This window comes from Monodon monoceros, unplaced genomic scaffold (assembly GCF_005190385.1).
Source record: "Monodon monoceros isolate NGI ecotype Baffin Bay Population unplaced genomic scaffold, NGI_Narwhal_1 Super_Scaffold_8, whole genome shotgun sequence".
Classification (NCBI taxonomy): domain Eukaryota; kingdom Metazoa; phylum Chordata; class Mammalia; order Artiodactyla; family Monodontidae; genus Monodon; species Monodon monoceros.
In genome coordinates, this window is record NW_021703785.1 from 32,285,815 (window position 1) to 32,306,078 (window position 20,264).

The 20,264-nt window shown below is 36.4% G+C and overlaps 1 protein-coding gene across 13 annotated transcripts in view; it reads right to left on the reverse strand.

Moving 5' to 3' along the window:
* PIBF1 (progesterone immunomodulatory binding factor 1) overlaps nucleotides 1-20,264 on the reverse strand; it is a 212,218-nt gene that overhangs the window by 167,903 nt on the left and 24,051 nt on the right. For all 13 annotated transcript variants that reach the window (XR_003791696.1, XR_003791697.1, XR_003791695.1 and 10 more), the window contains one exon: nucleotides 222-355. Coding sequence is in view for 9 of the 13 variants with exons in the window: in XM_029209987.1 (XP_029065820.1) it covers nucleotides 222-355 (134 nt within the window). In the remaining 4 variants the exon portion in view is untranslated. The remainder of the gene's footprint in view (nucleotides 1-221; nucleotides 356-20,264) is intronic.

Consider the following 20,264-nt stretch of genomic DNA (forward strand, 5'->3'; position numbering starts at 1 on the left):
ACATGGAGGAACCTTAAGTGTATATTTCTAAGTCAAAGAAGCCAATCTGCAAAGGTTCCATATGGTATGATTCCAACTATATGACATTCTAGAAAAGGCAAAACCATGGAGACAGAAAAAAATAAGATACAAAGTAGAATTAACGACATTGATGGTAAGAATTCAAGTGACTCTGATGCATGCTAAAAATGAGAACAACTGTAGCCATCTTAACTACTTACCTCTTGACTTTACCATAGTTCTCTTGACGGTAGTCTCCTTGCTGAATTAACTGTTTTGTGTCTGCTAATTCTAAGGCCAAACGTTGACATCTAATTTGAAGCTCAGAGTAGTTTCTGCGATCTTCCTCATAAGTCTATAAATAAAAACAATAATAAGGCATTTCAAACTAAACGTACTTGACCAAATTCTGTACTGAACTCTTCTGTTAAGCTGTGCGTATCTTCGTAATTTTAAAAAATCCTCAATTTTTCTATTTAGTAATGTTTCCCTACTCAAAGACAGGTAATCTTAAACTCACTGAGTAGTCTGTAAATTCATTTGTTTAAAACTTGAGCTCTGTTTTTCAAAGAAAAAATAGGTCAACTATGGTTTGGTTAATAGAATAATACATAAAATCACTACTAACGTTAAGGATGTTTTCAACATTTACTGAATTACTATCAGATGCTAAGGACACAGAAATGAATAAAACACTGACCCTGCTCTTGAGGAGTTTATAACGAGAGACAAAGAGCCACATGAACATCAAACATTCACAATGAAAAATAGTTACTGAAGAGATTAACCATGCATTTTCAGTTGTGGTATTCAGAAAAAAAGGAGTTTTGTGGCACTTGGAACCTATTTTACATTGATCTTCCTTGTACTCATCAGACTAGTAGAAAGGGACTGCAGAGATGTGGAAGAGGGGTAGAAGTGAAATCCTTAAAAGCACACCTGGCCCTGCTTACTACAAGCCTCGTTTCTCGCCATTTCTCATAATCATACTTCACCTCCAACCCTAATAAAGATCTGAGGTTCTCTGAACACACTACACTTCCTCTAACCCAGCGGTCCCCAACCTTTTTGGCAGCAGGGACCAGTTTCGTGGAAGACAATTCTTCCATGGATTGGGGCTGCGGGGGTGGGGGGTGGGGGGGCAGTTGGTTCAGGCAGTAAAGCGAGTGATGGGGAGTGATGGGGAGTGGCAGATGAAACTTCGCCTGCTCACCTGCTCACGTGCTGCTCACCTCCAGCTGTGCAGCCCAGTTCCTAACCAGCCATGGCCCAGTAGCGGTCCGTGGCCCGGTAGCGGTCCGTGGCCTGGAGGCTGGGGACCCCTGCTCTAATCTGTTCGCACTGCCTGAATAGCTGAATACTGTCAATACTCCTTTAGAGTACTGATCTTAGTGTATCATCAAGATACAAGCAAGACTTTGTCTTGCTCACCATTGGATCTCCATCACTTTACACAGGACTTGGTATAGAGTAAGAATGAAATACTTTTCAATAAATCAATGAAGAAATGTAGGAATATGGGAATGGGGAGGAGAAGCAGGGCACAGAGACGGAGTTCCCACTTCTTCTCCCACTTTGAACTCATCAGATCTTGCAAGCAGTCATCAACTCCACCCCCAGAACCTGTCACGAGAAATACATCCTGTCCCAAGTCATTCTTTTTTAAGGAGCTGATGAGCTCAGTGTGGTCACATTCAGTCCCCAAATACTGACCGAACTATTTCTAAGTGACAGGTCCTGGGCTAGACACTGTAGATACAAAGATAAGTAAGACTGTTTTTGTCCCCTTTAAACTATTAGACATGACTTTGAAATGTTAGCTCCCAAATTTCTATCAAAGGGCGGTTTGAAAAATGTAATAATGGAAAAACTATACTGGCTGTGCTCTGCTTTGGTACATACTATATTCTTCTGCACTGATGTTCTCCATGAGAATGAAATGCTACTATGTGGTATTTATTAGAGGATCATAGCTGAGGATACTCTATCATCTCCCCAAAGAATCATCACACACGTCATTTCTGACCTAAGTCCCAGAAGATGCTTTAGTTCCCCTGAAGAATGCTTTTACCCTTCTAAACACTACTAATCATGTAACTGTTTTGGGAGTGTGTATAGTGTTATAGTTAGGGTGGAAAGCTCCAGAATTCAACTGTCCAGAACTGAATTACCTGCAGTAACACTTCGAGCAGGTTTACGTCTCAGCACTTGATTGTCCTCATCTACGTCATCTACCCTGTAGAGTTGTTGTGAAGATTATATCAAGTAATACATGAAAAGTGCTTATAAAAATGCTTAGCACATAGTAAATGATCATAAACTATAAATTAATATCATCACAATGCTTTTCCTTTGCTTTGGCTACTAGGGAGATTATAGCCAAATTGATAGCTCGACCTTAATAATTGCACAAAGACTGGGACAGACTCCTGAGGAATATAAACATTTAAAGGGTGAGGAAAGGACAAAGAGCCCTAGGAACCCGAGGGAGTATTCACAGAAACAGAGGGTGAACCAGGGGTGTGTGGCAGGGACAACCGTAGAAGAGCTACTTTGAGGAGACAAGACTGTCAGGGGTACTAATTACTACTGAGAAGAGACCCATAAACAAATCCATTAACTCTTCAGGGATGGGGACAGAAAGTAGACTGCCAGGGGCTAAATCAAGTATATCTGAATATACAATATGTCCTTTTTCGTGTTATGATACATGCATTCTCTTGCTTAATACTTAACTTTATGACGGAGCAAAGTATTATCCTCATTTTTACAGTTGAGGAAACTAGGCTTGGAGAGGATAAAAGTCTCAGAGCTCACGAACAGTGTGGTAAGGACTCCAATCTAAATTTGTCAAACATCCGAACTGTAGGCAATTCTCTCTTTAGTTTAACAGTGGAGAAAGTGAAGTAGCTAGAGAAGAAAATAGAGATAAATGAAGGTTTCAAAAGATGGAACAAGCTTGGACATGTTAAAATATCGATGGGAAAGAACAGCAAAAGAGGTACTGATGCTGGAGAAAATGGGCATGGTCGGGGGGCAGAGCAGTAAAGCCCCTAAGAAGGCTCAGGGTGTGGGCTCCATCTTCACTGTGAAGACTTGTCTTAGAACAGCAGCCATGCTCATACCATGGCAGGCTTTTCTCCAGCTGATACAGTGTTAAAAACTTGAATTTGGATGTCCTCAGGTTGCTCTTATCAATGCCCTACAAGTCACAGAATACTCCTTACCCTACTGCTTCACCTATTTTCTACTATCCACTTGGTTTCTAAAGGCATATGACTTTCCACTCCTTGAAAGGCTCTTCCCACTATAAACAGTAAGAACAAACAAACAAAACCGAACGAGTGCAGATGTAAATATGCTTATGGCAAGAAATTGTGGGAGTTCTCATCTGAGGATTTCCATTTTCTCTGTGCAATGAAATACCAAGTCATTTGCTGAGAGGGAGAAGGAAAGTGGAAAGCTGGAGATGTGAGGAGAGTGGTGAATGCCTAAAATAACTGCTGTGAAAAATGAGAGAACTAGAAAAAATAGAATTACAGCACAATTGTGTGGGCCCGTTCGAAGTCGGTAACAATAAACTTACAGCCTTGTTACTGCCTCTGTGATTTTCTCCAGTAGCGCTCACGTAGAAAAATAAAGAGTTGAGATTCTGTCAGGCAGGTTCGATAAAAAGACAGGGAGGAATTCGACAACACTGACAAGACTGATAACATGATGAAGAGGGAAGAAAAGACATTTAGGAAGATATGGATAAAAAAAATTATATGGATTGGAAATTCTGCTAAAGATAGGTTGAAAGCAGTTGATTGAAAAACGTGGAAATATAGGAAGTAGTATGTTCAGTGGTCAGCCTGAATTGATAACTTCAGAAGTAAATCAGTTCTGGGAGACAAGGAACAGAACGCGGGTCATGAACCTGAGTGCTAAAGAAAAGAAGAGGTAATCATTCAGAATGAGAAGGTCAATGACGTGCAAGGCCAAGGTCGTGGATGAATCACAAGAAGTAACCCAGGCAGCAGGTAAGGTAAAAAGGAAGACTAAATCTAGACCGCGGGTTCCACTGAGTAAAAAACAATGTCCCAGTGGTCTGCAAATCAAGAAGGTTATAGAGTAGGGCATCTAGATGAAATGAATGTCCCCCCAAAGGTAGGGGTTTATGTGAGTGTGGAAGTGCCAAAATCTAAGATCTAGAGAGGACATCAATACCTTGCCCTGAAATATACAGGGTATAAACTTCTGGAGCAGAGAGCAATTCCGTAGGAGATATGCGTATGTATTTATTATATTGTACATGCATGTGTCTGTAACATAGTATATATGTGTGGGTGTGAATATATATATATATATATATATATTCTTTAAATATAAACATTATATGACCAAGTATAAGCAGAAGTTCAATACAGGAATGTACATATCCTACCAAATCTTCTAAGACATTTCAACTGAAAAACTTCCCCTTAAATAAAATGATTACGCTTATATTTTGAAAAAAATAATCTGCTTCACTTACTATTAGCAAATAAAATTGATTAAGGCATAGCTTTGGAAAAAAAATAAAAAATAAAAAATGAATCAAACCCATGACTGTGTAGAACTTTAAGGCTAAGGCTAAAGATGGTAGAGAAGACTACTTCGTATTACTCCTATGTATTCTTCCTGACCCGAACTCAGCAATACCTTCTGTGGGAAGACTCCAAGCCCCAAATCTGAGTTAGATGTCTATCTTACATTTTTCCACAGCACCTGGTTCTTACCTCATCAGAAAACACATCACATGTGCTGTGAGCAGCCATTACTTGCCTCTCACATCAAAGGAAAAACTAAAGGAAATTTTCTATAATTCTAGTACCTAGTACTCTGCCTATAACATAGAAAGTATATAATTAATGTTTCTGGAAAAGAAAGAGCAAAAGAGGATATTAAATAGACTGAAACCAAAGAAGGAAAAAGCTTAATCTTTTCAAACATAAAGAAAGAGAACACAAAATTTCCAATCACCAGCCATTTCTAACAGAAAATTTCTACATAAGAAGTAAATAGGTTTGGTTAACAGCAAGTCTCAATGTCCTTTTTGAATAAAGAAAAAAAACTGCATAGGGATAATGACAATTAAGTCACTGAGATTTCAACTGTTTGCCGGTTTTCTACACATCTAGAATGGAACTGACTTTGATTGCCAGAGTTAATGTCATCTTTTCCATCTCCTAAATTATTCATAAGAGGAAATAATAGAAGGCTATCTCTAGCCTGAAAAAAGTAAATCTGTTATTGTAGTTGCATGGTTTCTTGTCTTGTCTGTAATCCTTGGTTTTCCTGATACGCACCCTGAAGCTCCTTGAAGACCTGCCTTATCTCTGGTTACAGCCAGTAACCCTCACATAGTAGTTAACGCTGGAAATGCTTGTGGTGTCAACTAATGTTGAAATATAAAGGGACTATACAGCACTAACATTTAAAATAACCAGCTCAAGATGTAGTAAAAGTGACTTTAAAAATTAAGGATTAATAAATCATCAGTTTTCCAACTGAAATTAAAGATTATCATAAATCTGCAAATAAAACACCTCAGTTGAAACAATGATATCAATGCAACATATACGCAGAATTTTCTCAAAGATTTTGAGAAAAGCAGCTTGAAAGGGGCTTCTATTTCTCAGTCTGGGTGGTGGTTAAATGGGTGTGTTCACTTTGTGAAAAGTCAATTAAAATTTCTTTACAACACAAACGTTTTAAAAAAGTAAGACAAGAGGCTTCAACCAGGAAAACGCTAACTGGGGAGAAGTTTTGCAGGGATCCTGGTCTTAGGAATGGAAAGGGGGACATGCAAGGGTCACACTGAAGGGGAAAAGGGCTGAGCAGAATGGAAGGGGGTAATAAAGAGACACTCAGTTTTTTACTCTATATATTTCTCTACTGTTTGATATAAAAACTGAAAAATTTATATTATACGGTGTTTTGGCAAAGTTATCAACTATTAGGCCTTTTATATTTAAAATGAGATGTCTTCTCTCCCCCATCCCCCTGCAAGGCTCTTATTTCCAAACACCACCAGCTGAGCGTTTCACAGTTATAGAATTTCAGAGATGAAAGATAGACTGGAGATAATCTATTACTAACTTCTTATTTCCATGACAAGAACATTAAGGCCTAGGGGGGTTAAGTGATTTGTCCTTAAGTGTGGCACTTCCACACTCCCATAAACCTCTGGATTCCAGAGCTAGCAGAGATAGAGCTAGAATTTAGGTTCTTGAATTCATAAATAGTTCATTCCTTTCTTAATTTCAAGTTTCTGTTTTTTAAAGATTCTATTCCATGGAACCTATAAAACCACTGATTGGAAGTTAATATTATTTACTGCTCAAATCCAGAGTGTTAAAAAAACTTACTGCAAATTTTACAGGTTCAAATATGGCACATGCATAATTCATATTTAAATTTGGACTCCCCTCCTTTAAAACAATTACTACAATTATTCCTTAAATACATATTTAAAAAATAATTTGACAAAATAACATCGAATCTAAATGTATTCAAAGATTCAATAGGCACATTTTAAACAGTTAGCTGCTGTATAAACCCAAAAGCAATTACTTTAGATACAATTTCTAAGCATCATTTAAATCATCTGTCTCTCACACCATGTAACTGAGAAGAGAGTGGTAACCTATGTTTCAAAATAAATCTTTAATAAATGAAGTGATCTCCTGCCTGGGGAGAGACAGAGCAGCTAAGAAAATTAGAAATGGGAAATAGTGTCATTTATCTTATGGTCAATGGTTCAGATCAGAAGCAGTTTACGTTGGATAGCAGTTTAGTGAATGAGAAGAAATGTCTTGATTAGCTATTCTGAGAAAATGAGAATTCACTCCTCAGAACTCTTACAAGTTTCACATTGCCTATAATCTACTCCAAGCAACTAAATACTGAAAAGAACAAGAAACCTAATTAATCTTTGATTGTTAAAGACTGTTCCTTTAAGAAACAACAGTCTGTTTGCTCCCAGAGACTACATTTTGTTGTTGTTAAGATCCTCAAGAAATGTATTATTTAAGAAGAAATTCTGGACTTCTTCTAAGGTCTTAAGGAAAAAAAGACAAAACTGAAGAACTGAAAGTCTACTCTGGGTTAAAAAGGAAACATGAACATTTAAATATTTTATATTACATGATAATCTTCAATATCTTTTCAATAAATGTGAACTCAAACATAAAAGTTGAAGCTTTTCTAAAAGGAAAAATTTTAAACAATAATGAAGAAAGAGATGAGAGATGAAGAAAGGTAACTTTCATCAAGTGTCGTGGACATCAGATTAAGATAGAGACATGGGGTCAAATCTGTCTCTGCTACTAACTGCCCCAGCAAGCCAAGGTCTCCGGACCTTCTCTTTTTTTGGCCACACTGGGTGGCTTGTGGGATCTTAGTTCCCCAACCATGGATTGAACCCGGGCCCAAGACAGTGAAAGCATCAAGCCCTAACCACTGGACCGCCAGGGAATTCCCAAGTTCTCTGGATCTTAACTGATGCCTCTGCAAAGTAAGGACACTAATTCACCAACTCATTTTATGTGCCTACTATTGTACTAAACACTGTATGACTATTATTCATAACTAGCTCATGGATCTAGCAGAACCCTCCATTGCTAAACCATATGTTGATCTGTTGAGGGGCAACTTTTATAGCCAACATTTTATTCGGCAAACTACAAAAACAAATTTGAAGTACTGGCCTTTCAACAGGTATTGACCCAAATATGACTGAACCAAAAATATTTAAATCTTAACATTTTAAAATAGACCAAGTGGCTAAATTATCTTTAAAATCTCCCTTACAATTCAAAGAAGTTAATTAAGTATATCAATGCAAAAATGTATGGTTTCCCATGCCTTTTAAGTGATTTAGATAAGCATTAAAAGTATTAATAAGTGTGGGTAGAAAGAATAAAAAATTAAGTTGATTCACCAGTTTACGGTCAGGTTCAAATAATTTTTTTTAGCTCTTTTTTTTTGCGGTACGCGGGCCTCTCACTGCCGTGGCCACTGCCGTGGCCTCTCCCGTTGCGGAGCACAGGCTCCGGACGCGCAGGCTCAGTGGCCATGGCTCACGGGCCCAGCCGCTCCGCGGCATGTGGGATCCTCCCGGACCGGGGCACGAACCCGCGACCCCTGAATTGGCAGGCGGATTCTCAACCACTGCGCCACCAGGGAAGCCCTTTTTTAGCTCTTGAAGCAAATGAGGATGTATGGTGCAACAATAGGTGACTCATTCATGGCAAAAGAAAGTCATTTTTGTTTTACCAGTAAATTACTGTAATTATTTAAAATACTTCAACAGTTTAAACATACACAAACAATTTTATAAATTTTTATAAGTTTTATAAATGAAAAGATATATATTATGGAATTATCATTACATACTGGTAAGTTTAAGAGCAAGAATTTCATATTTTTTTATCTCTTTCTTCCCTCTCTTCCTCTTTGACTCCCATCCACATCCCCAGGTAACTCACGTTAAGTAACATGTATCTTTCCCTATTCTTCTCCATGTTCATATACTCATGAACACACACAACACAAATGGGAGGATGGATACCTGGTGTAAATCCTAAATCAACTGATATTCTCTACTTCATTCTTGTCAGTGATTGCACAATATTCCAGGGTGTACACTGTACGTGGTTTATGCAAACGTTTCCTTGTTGTGTTGACAGGCATTTATGGTTACATACTAGTATTTTACTCTATGGGACAGAGTCCCAGCACTGGGGTTGCTGTGTTGAAGAAAGCTTATTTTCCATTTTAACTGATGTTGTCAGATGTCTTTACAGAAGACTATGGTAGTTCACTTTTCCACCAGTAACATTTGTATCTTTTTCCTTATATCTACACAGATAACAGACCTTTTCCATTTTTGCCAACCTGAGTTCTCACTGTTACTTTAATTGTATTTCCCAAAATGCTAGCTAGTTTGAGCACCTGGACATTTGGATTTGCACTTTTTGTGAAATGCCTATTATAGTCTTTGCCCATTTTTCCATTGGGTTGTCTATTTCTTGTTAATTTCTAAGAGCTAGAAATAGTGCTGATACTAACTTTTGATCATCTGCATTCCAATTTTTGTCCCAAATGGGTACTTTAAATATTAAACTTTGCCTGTGGTTTCCTTTTTGTCTTTTCCTTTTAAAGCTTTTTGTTTCTCTGTCTTGGCTAAGATTACCCCAACCTCTAGAACAGCACTGTCCAACAGAACTTTCCGCAATGGTGAAAATGTTCTATATCTGTACCATCCAATATAGTAGTCACTAACTACCTGTATGGCTAGTAAGACTGAGGAACTGAATTTTAATTAATTTAAATGTAAACATGTGGCCACTATATTGGACAACTCAGTTCAGAACTTAGCTACTCACAGTGTAGTCCATGAACTGGCTCAGGCCAGGAGCACTAATACAGTCCGGGAGGTGTGCCAACAGTGAACAGTCTCAGGCCCCATCCCAGAACTACTGTGTCAGTTTTCATCTTAACAAGATCCCCAGGTGACTCATATTTACATTAAAGTTTGAGAAGCACTACTAATAATCATCTAAATTAGGGAGCCTCAAAACTTTTTTGGGCCATGGACCCCACTGGCAATCTGGTGATACTTGTGAACCCCTTCTGAGACTAAAGTCTCTAAAATCAAAAATTAAAATACACAGAATTGCAAAGGAAACAAATTACAGCTGACCCTTGAACAACAGGTTTGAACCGTGCAGATCCACTTACATGCAGATGTTTTTCAATAATAAATACTACAGTACTACACGATCCATGGTTGGTTGAATCCACAGATGCACAGTTGCTGATAGGGAGGGCTGACTAGAAGTTACATGCAGATTTTTTCAACTGCGCAGAGGGACAGCACCCCATGTTGTTCAGGGGTTAATTGTATACTGCAATAAAACTACTGAAATATTTTTTAAAGTTATACATGTCCTTTTTTATTAATGCACTAAAGATAAGATCCAGTGAGGGGTCTACAACTACACTGAAGTTGAAGTAGTGATAAGCATAATCTCTAAAGATACCTGCAATAACTACACTGTGATATGGAAATACCTGAATTCTAATGCTGACAGAGTCATCGGCAGTGACAGTCCTACTGTGGTTTTTGTATTTACCTGTAATTGAAGGAAATGCTAAATTTCAGTAAGAAATGAAAATAATGTTTTCCCCATTCCACCTGGAGGCTCGTGGACCCTGAGTTAAGAATCTGCATGATTACTGAAGTAATGGCCTAGATTTCCTTCTAAAAATTTTAATCCAACTGGAATTAATATGTGTATATGGTATGGAATGTGAGGACCAACTTTTTTTTTAACGGATGAATAACACCCAGTTGTGCTAGGACCCTTATACTAAAAAAACACTCTTGGGACTTCCCTAGTGGCTCAGTGGTTAAGAGTCCACCTGCCAATGCAGGGGACACTGGTTTGAGCCCTGGTCCGGGGGGATCCCACATGCCATGGAGCAATGAAGCCCGTGCACTACAACTACTGAGCCTGAGCTCTAGAGTCCGTGAGCCACAACTACTGAACCCATGTGCCACAACTACTGAGGGCTGCGTGCCTGGAGCCCGTGCTCCGTAACGGGAGAAGCCACCGCAATGAGAAGCTCGCGCACTGAAACGAAGAGTAGCCCCCGCTCACTGCAACTAGAGAAAGCCCGTGCACAGCCAAAAATATAAATAAATTAATTTAATTAAAAAAAAACCCCAAACCAAACAAACAAAAAACACTCTTTTTCAACTGAACTGAACGACCACTATTGTGGTATATAATTAGACCTGTTTCTATACTTTGTTCTACTGATGTTCGTTTCTCTGCCAATATCACATTTAGTTGATCTCAGTAGTTTTGAAGTATATACTGGGATCTTGGTAGGCCCAGCATCTCAGCTTTCCCCACCTTTCACATTTCTTCCCCCCACATTTTTCTTGGCAATTTCAGAACATTTGTTTTATTCACATAAACTAAAATCATTTATCCAATCCCAATCCTTGTATGGCATTTCTCTCCTCCACCAAAATATCAAACATAGAAAATAACAAAATTATTGGGATATAATTTAACTTATAATATAAATAAGTGCATTTATTATGTATTTTATTTATAATATAAATATATAAATAACTGCATTTAATTAATATATTAACAGTATATATTAATATTAACATATGAACACATGTAACAGTATATATTAATTTAGTATATATTAATATGTAGCATATATTAATAACAGTATATATTAATATTATTGTATATAACAGTATATACCAATATATTAATAATAATATAGATAATATAAATAACTGCTTTTATTATATATTATTTATTCAGAATATAAATAATTGCATTTAATTTATTAACAGTGGAAAAATTGCTATTTTTATGACTTTGTCTCCTTTCTGAGATATAGTGCTTCCAGGTACAACAATAAGATTTAATCATTTTCTTCATATAAGTCCATTACTTTCCCCATGAATTAAGTATTTTCCCCCAAGTCCATCTCTAGCAGTTATTACTCTAAACCTAGAGAAATGCTATTGGTCAATTACACATTTATCCTGCATTCAGTCACAATATCAGATTTCTACATTAATTTTAGCTGGTTTTTAAACTAACAGAAAAAAAATTTTAATCTCCTTTCAAATTTTTACATGGATAGTTTTTTTCTTCTTAGTGCATCTGCTAGGTCCCTCCAAGACCATGCTAGGTAATAATGAGCAACTCAGTCTGTGTCTGGTTCCTGATTTTTACAGAAAAAGGTTTTACTGTTTTGCCATTTAGGATAAAGTTTTTGCGGGCTTTTGTTAAGTAAATATTTTTAAGTCTCTTTATTTGGAATGGTCACTGAATTTTAACATCCTTTATCATTTAATGATACAATCACATGGTTATTCACCTTAAACTTGCTGATGTAATGGATAATCCTTTCTGTCCTAGAATATACTTTACTTAGTTGTAAAGTATTATTCTTTTGATACAATGCTAGAATTCATTTTTGTACATTTAGTTTTTGCATCTTTAGCAGTAAGTAAAATTAGCTGATAGATTTGTTTTGTTTTGCTTTTGTACTATCCTTCTCAGAGCTTTCCATCTTTTTCAATACTAGTTTCGTATAGTTTATTTAACTGGAATCAGCTGTGCTTATAGAAATCAACTGTGAACCTATCAGGGTAATCCATCTGTGAACCTGGTAACTTCATCAACAGTACATCTTTACTCACTCTGTAATACCTCTATGGTAATCGTTCTATTCAAGTTCTCCACTTCTGCTAATTTTAGTAATCTATATTTCGTTGGGACATTTTTTTCAGTTTTCAAGCTTTTCACAGAGCCACATGCAATATTAATGTCCAATAATTCCAAACTCCTTATTTTGACTGTTCTGTTTTCTTTCCTAAGATGACTACTAAATGTCTTTATTTTTCATCTTTCTCTTTAATAATAAAGGCACTTTAAGGCAGTACGTCTTCCTCTGGCCCAGCTTTAAATGTGTCTAAAAGATTTTGATATAGAATGTTCTCATTTTAATTGCTTTCTTGTTTTCACTTCCTCTATGATCTAAAAGATATGTTTCTCTTGTTTGTTTTTTGTTTCTTCTTTGATCTAAAAAATGTTTCTTAATTTCTAAACTTTTTCCGCTCACCTTTTAATTATCACTACTAAATTAGGATAAAAATAGGGACTACAAAATCTTTACTTAAAAATTTATTATTTTACTATGTGGTCAAGTGTATACATGATAGTTCTGTCAACTTTTCATTGACATTTTATTTATTCATTTATTTATTTTTTGGCCACCCGGTGCGGCTGGTGGGATCTTAGTTCGCCAACCAGGGATTGAACCAGGGCCCATGGCAGTGAAAGCACAGGGTCCTAACCATGGGACCGCCAGGGAATTCCCTTCATTGACATTTAAAAAAAAAGTTATTCCCTGGTCAAGGAATGTTAAGCTCTATACATAGCAACTAAATCAAAATTATTGATTGAATCAATTCTTCTAGCCCTGACTTATTTTTATGTCTATTAAATCTATCCAATTCTGTAGAAAGTACATTATAAACTTCCCCCCATCATTACACTTTCATTAAGTTCTCCTTGTTTTTCTAAAACCCTTTTGTTTATAATTACTATGTTCCTTGATACGTAGAAGTTTATGTCTCTAAAATCACCTTTCATTATTGTTTTCTGTTACCCTGTTTTGTGGTTCTAATCTTATATTATATTACTATTATATTCTTGTTCTTTTTTCATAACTGTTAGTCCATCCCTTTAATTTTCAATCTTTATCAATATGCATTAAGCATATTCCTTATAGATAAATAGAAATGAGTGTGGTTTTACAGTCAATATGGCAGTCTCTTTCAATGGAATACTTTATTTTTCAGCTTTCTGGAGGCAAAGGAGACTTTATCCACCTTATCTGGAGTGGGAGGGGCAGGGAGTCCTATAGATTTTTACAGGTTAAGCTCTGTCAACAATCTGTTCTGGTCTTGCTTAGGGCTTTCTCATACTGTGTCCAGGCTTTCACTCAGGCCAGGGGAGAAAAACCCCAAACATGGTAGCTTATTTCTAAGATGGCCTCTATCAATTTCTTCCCTTGTATATGGCAAGATATTCCCTGACTGAAGACTATTCCTTTTAATGCTCTGCTTGACTAAGAGAACATGATGATGTTGCTGGGACTTTAAAGTTAAGTCCTAAGAAGACTTTCAGCTTTGGCCTGGGTTTCTTTATGCTTGAACACTTACTGCTAGGTCCTGAGGCTGCCACGTTGAAGGATGCCTAAACTAGTCACATGGAGAAGCCAGCTGGAGAGTGATCTGGCCCCAAACATGTGAATGAAGACTTCCGATGACTCCAGCCTCAGACAGGTAAGAAATATCCAGCTGAGCCTATCAATATTCAGAGCTGTGACAGATAAAAATTAAGTCACGAAGTTTTTAGTGTGGTTTGTTATGCAGCAATACATAACTGGAACATTAGCTTTCCCAAAGCCCCAGACTTCAGTCAGGTCTAGCCACCTCCTAGCCCTAATGCGAGCTTGGCTAAGAAGAGGCAGATCATTGGAATTGGAAAAAAAAGGAAAAATGAAATGCATTTAGGGTGTCATCTCTTTCAAATATGCCTCAATAGCAAGGCTTATTCTTTCCGTAGTTTACGTTGACTATGTCATGTAACTTCAAAGTGTTACAATAAGTAGGAGTTTATTTAGGTTTGAGTTTGGCATGGCTATACCCAGTAGTATGATGACTCAGTTTTGACACTATTTTTCTCTATTTGAGCTGTGAAACCTTTATTCATACAGTGACCTATGGTAACATCTGGCCATTATTTGGCTGAAATGCCTATTTTACATATCAAGTTGATGGCTGTTTTTAAAATTATTCTTTGTGCTGCTAATGCCATGACAAAATTAAATGCAGACATAGGCATGAACGTCATGGGGATAATACTCCAGTATAAATTATTTATTCAGATGATCCAGCATATACAGCTATTAATTACTTTTTTATATCGATAAAGAAATTAAATCGTAAAGTTAAAATGATAAAAAAAACCCTCTTAGACACTCCAAATTATGTCTGTAGAATCTGGATTGAGATGTGTATAGCAAGAGAACAAAGTGTTCATAGTGTACCCAGATTGAAGCTACAGTACTTGGTAAGGTCCCTCATGAGTTGTTTTCCCTTCCCAAAATATGATGATATACCATCGTGGCCCCTAGGTTCAAAATTTCATCTCAAGACCTAATAATCCCCTCAAAATCTGTCCCTGGAATAAATTAACAATGCCACTGGATTTCTTTAAGATTATAAACACAGTGGCAGATGGGGAAAAAAAAAGGCCACATTACTCTTTAAAAATTTTTTCCTCTTACAGCCATGTATAAAACAATCAGCTAAATGAGGCTTCTCCCCGATAACATCCTATTTTAAACTGCCTTCATTACAGCTTTCCCATGAACTGTTCCCTCCTCATGAACTTTTATCTTTAAGTCATTTACATAATTTGTAAAAATACAGCAAGTTTATAAAGAAGCAACAGGTTTTAGATGTATACGTAAGAAATGGGTTTTAGAACCTCCAAGTAGTAATACTACAGCTAGTGTTATTCTAATTATTATATTTGTGGATGTTATAAATACATTAAAATATTAATTATTATTATAATATATAAAATTAAAAATATGAAATTTAATTAAGAATATAAAGTGTTTTTGTACCTCAATAAGTAAACAACAACAAAGGAGATTTGTGTTCATGGTCCATGAACCTGCCACATTAGAATCCTAGGTTATTTATTAAAATTGAGATTCTTAGGTCCGTCTCAAACCAAAACCAGAACCTATGAAAGTATCCAGGAATCTAAGTTTTAAGCAGAGCTTACTCAACTTAAATGTAATATAGAGAGGCAAAACTATTATTGTTTACTAATGAATTTGTCAGATACCCAAAAATAATTACAACTGCTGAGTATCATCATAACATGTATCTTATAAAGGAATTTTAAATTCATCAGTTGGGCAGGATAAAAAAGAAACTTCAGAAAACAAATAGTTAATAATGCCCTGAAATTAAAAAACCCGACTAAGTAATCATTAATGAAATACTTCATTTTCATTCAAATAAAATTAACAGGATTATTCATGTATGAATACTTAAGATGAGCCTCAAGGTAATTTTGCAGAATTTTTCTCAATAAATGTAACTATGTTTCCTAAACAAGGAAGTTCTCTTAAACAAAACACTCTTCTTGCTTCCTAGTTACCAAAGTTCTCATAAGAGAAAAGTATTTCACCATTTCCTCATGAAACTTAATGGCTCTAAGTACAGACTCATTAATGCCCTATATAATATTGTTAACATTTCTTTCTTTTGAAAAGAAGCATTCTGAAATAACTCTACAATAGCACAACAGCTGCACATAGCTTAGCTACATGTACTGGACCAAAATTCTGACCTGTTACAAAGAGATTTCATAAATAGGAAATAAACGTATAGCAATTATGAAAACACTAAGTACCATACACAAGCTCATGTATGAAATACAGCTCAAAATATGCTATAATTAGACTACGTTACTGATGCTTATAAAAAAACTCTCAACTTGAAGTAAAAGATGAGCCCTATTTCCCAGGGTTAGTATCCAGATATTATTTCCAAATAACTAAAGATGTGGAAAAAAATAACGAAAGAAAATTCCAGAAATCTACTAAAATTGGCACTTCAGGAAGAGCGACTTCTTTTTTAAAGGTCAAAAATCACATTTTATTACATTTCATGTAATAGATATTGAACAAATCAGTTTTTCACTTCATATCTGCCATGAACTAGCAGCTTATATGAATAAAGGCATAATTAACTGTGTACTTGGGCTTTAACATCTCTGAATGCTTTTGTTAGGTGTAATTATGAAAATCAGTGTAATAACTGAGACACCTTTGATCTGAAGACTACATGTTTTGCCAGAAAAGTTTCAATTTTTAAAAATTCTATCTCCCAGTTATAGATCTACTAAATTTTATTAAAAAAACATAGTATTTGATTGATTTAAGGCAATGGATATGAAATAAGGAATATAAATGAAAATAAGGTAACAATGTAACACTTTGGCCTCTAGGTCAAAAATGACAAGATGTTTTGAGTAGCCCAAAACCAGTTACAGAAATAAATGGATATATGCTGCCACCATGTGGTAAAAAAAAACAAACATTAAGTTCATTTTTGGAAAAGACAAAACTCAATCCAACAGTCTTAGTAAAGCGGAAAGTTTGTTTTCCTAACTCCCAGTTTTAAAACTCAGAGACATAACTAACAAATATCTTAGTTTCTCTTAGTAACCCACATGGAATTGCCATGATGCTGCCATTTTTGAGGCATTTATATTTGTTGGCTCTTGCCTCCTCTTTTAAGTTTCCTATTAATTTACTACTTGTTCTATAAAATAGTAGTACCATCTTGTATTTGTCCTGAGTTTACCCCTTGCAAGTCAATCCTCACCTTACGTGATTTTATGATTTTGTGATTCTATGAACTTCAATCACATTTTCCCCAGCTGTTGGTGTTCATTTGACACATACTAATCTTTATATGTCCTCAGATAGTAAACTCAGCTGCCCAAATACCAGATCTTACTTTCCAAACTCTGAACTTCATGGCTATATCAGGAATTCAATAATTATTAATAGGTAAGTAGTGCAAACAACCAAAATTACAATGTTCAAAGCTGTACATTTTGTTCAAGGTCTAGTGATGTATTTTATTTTGCTTTTAATATTTTTCTTCATAATGCCTAACGAGTCATCACCCATATCAGTACAAAGTTAAACATGTTGAGAAAAAAGATTCTCCAATGAAGCTAAGATTCTTTTTAGAGAAAACAGAGGATTTCAAAGCTAAATATTTTACATGCACAGACTGGATTTTCTCTTCCTTCACCTGTGTTTAAAACAAAATTGTAAGGTGATTCCACTTCTGGTGATGGTTCCAAGTTCCCATCTGACCAATCCTACTGCAGATACAACTTCAAATTCTGGGCAAAATATAAAACAACCATCTGAAGGCACAGGAAAGTGACCAAAGTCAGGCAGATTCTGGAGGGATGTCTTCTACAAGAGGAAGAAGGGAACAGCATTGGGTAAATTTCCTGGTCTCTCTCTCTTTTTAAAATGCCTTTTAGCTGGAAGGCAGGCCTACTATGTGCCAAGTTGGATGATAAAGGTAAAACAGAATATCCTTCATCTTTCTAGCTTGAAGAACCAGAAAACAAAAGTTTGGGGCAACTCAGCTGCTCTAAAATGAGGAGGGAATTCTAGAGACAGCCAGAAAAGGGGCACTCTGAGTTCTGCGGATAATCTCTGCCAGATCTCTGGCTGACCTCTGAACAACACATGTGTAGGACAGACCCAAGCAGTCCTACTAAGGCCAAAAAAACCTAACTGAAATTTGAGCTGCTGCCCAAGAGACAGAGCATGCTATCTGAGTACAAACCATTTAAATTCCTGCTAAAACAAAAGCATCAGCACTGTCAAAATGCAGTCTCCACAACCTAACAGTTGCAATGTTAAGATCTAAATTTACTCAGATTTAAATTAGCAATTTAAAGTTACTCAACCTTTGAAGAAACAGGAAAATGTGACCCATCCTTAAAAGAAAAGACAATCAACAGAGACAAACTCTGAGGTGACTCAGATTTTGGAATTAGCAGACAAGGTAAAGCAGAGATTTTAACTATTCTCAGTGGTATAAAGGAAAATGTGCTTATAATGAATACACAAATAGCAGAGAAATAAAAACTATAATAACCAAATGGAAATCTAGAAGAGAAAAATCTGACTATTAAATTTTACACAAGAAAAACAAAAAAGTATGTCCACACAAAAGCCAATGTTCAAATGTTTGTAGCAGCTTCATTTATAATGTCTCCAAAGTGGAAATAACTCACATGCCCATCAACTGGAGGATGAATATATCCATACAATTAAGTATTACCCAACAATAAAAAGGAACTACTGATACATTAAAAAGAAAACAGTCTGGCAATTTCTCATAAATTAAATATGACCAGTGGATGGATAGATGGACAGGTATGTGATTAAGATAAGTATAGTGATATGCTAATGGCAGAAATTAGGTGACGGGTATACTGGTGTTCATTGTAAAATTTTTTCTAGTTACCTATGCTCAAAAACTTTCATAATAAAACAGAAAAAAAATATAGTCTCTAGGGTTGGTGACCAATTTTGAATATGCTGATTTGGGGATCATAAACTGAGAGGTTACATAAAAGAAAACACACAGGTTATAATCAGTCTACTAATCTTCTGAGATCTTCCTCCAATTTGCCTTACTAGCGTGGTACTCTAGCACTCAGAAAAACTTTGCTATCTGCAAACTCGAGATTTTACTTTGCGCTTCCTTTCCAATATAATGTTTACTGTTTGTTCCCCTGTACTCCTTTTTTTTAATTTAATTTTATTATTTTTAAAATATTTATTTACTTATTTGGCTGCATCGGGTCTTAGTTGTGGCATGCAGGATCTTTAGTTGCAGCATGTGAGCTCTTCGTTGCAGCATGTGGGATCTAGTTTCCTGACCAGGGATTGAACCTGGGCCCCCTGCATTGCGAGTATGGAGTCTTAGCCACTGGACCACCAGGGAAGTCCCTCCCTGTGCTCCTTTTATAAATTTATTTATTTTATTTATTTTTGGCTGTGTTGGGTGTTTGTTGCTGCACACAGGCTTTCTCTAGTTGCGGTAAGCGGGGGCTACTCTTCGTCGCAGTGCACGGGCTTCTCATTGCGGTGGCTTCTTCTCGTTGTGGAGCATGGGCTCTAGGCGCATGGGCTTCAGTAGTTGCGGTACACAGGCTCAGTAGTTGTGGCGCACAGGCTTAGCTGCTCCGCGGCATGTGGGACCTTCCCGGACCAGGGATCGAACTTGTGTCCCCTGCACTGGCAGGCGGATTCTCAACCACTGTGCCACCAGGGAAGCCCCCTGCACTCCTTTTAAAACATAAATTCCATGAGGCCAGAGATCTCTGTTTTGTTCACTGAGGTATTCCACGCACCTAGAACAATGCTTGCCACATAATCAAGGTATAGTGAATTATTTATTGAATAAATTTTATTCTCACAATAATGGCCATGTGAGTGAGGCAGATGTTACATATTCTCATCCCTATTTTACAGATGGGGACTGCAGGGAGGGGTAGTAAAGACTAAGTTTTTTATCCAAGATCATCACACCATCGCCGAGTTGCAGAGATGAAACTCAAACTAGTATCTCTGAATTCCCCAGATACCAGAGCAGTAAATAATTTAACAAACCATTTCAAAAAATAACCCCCCACAATATATTGCTAAAAAAATTTCTTTTAATATTAGATATTAACATTTACTCACTATATCCTTATAAAAAGGTCCTAGCTGGTGACTTTTCATTTAAAACTTTTCAGTCTATATTTTCTGAGTGTTGGGCAAGTTGACCTGTACTAGGCCCTTGACAGAGCAGAAGAATCTAACTTTAAGGGTGGCTTTAATACAAAAGTAATTCTATTATGTCTAAATCATATTCTCTGAGTTTCTAAGACCTTTTATTATGGAGATAAGGCATTACTTTTCTTTCTTTCCTGAATGTGATTCAGTTCCCTCTTTATATTAAGTTCAGGAAAAGGTTTAAGACAGAAGATTATATTTTCAGCTGAGAGGTGGTA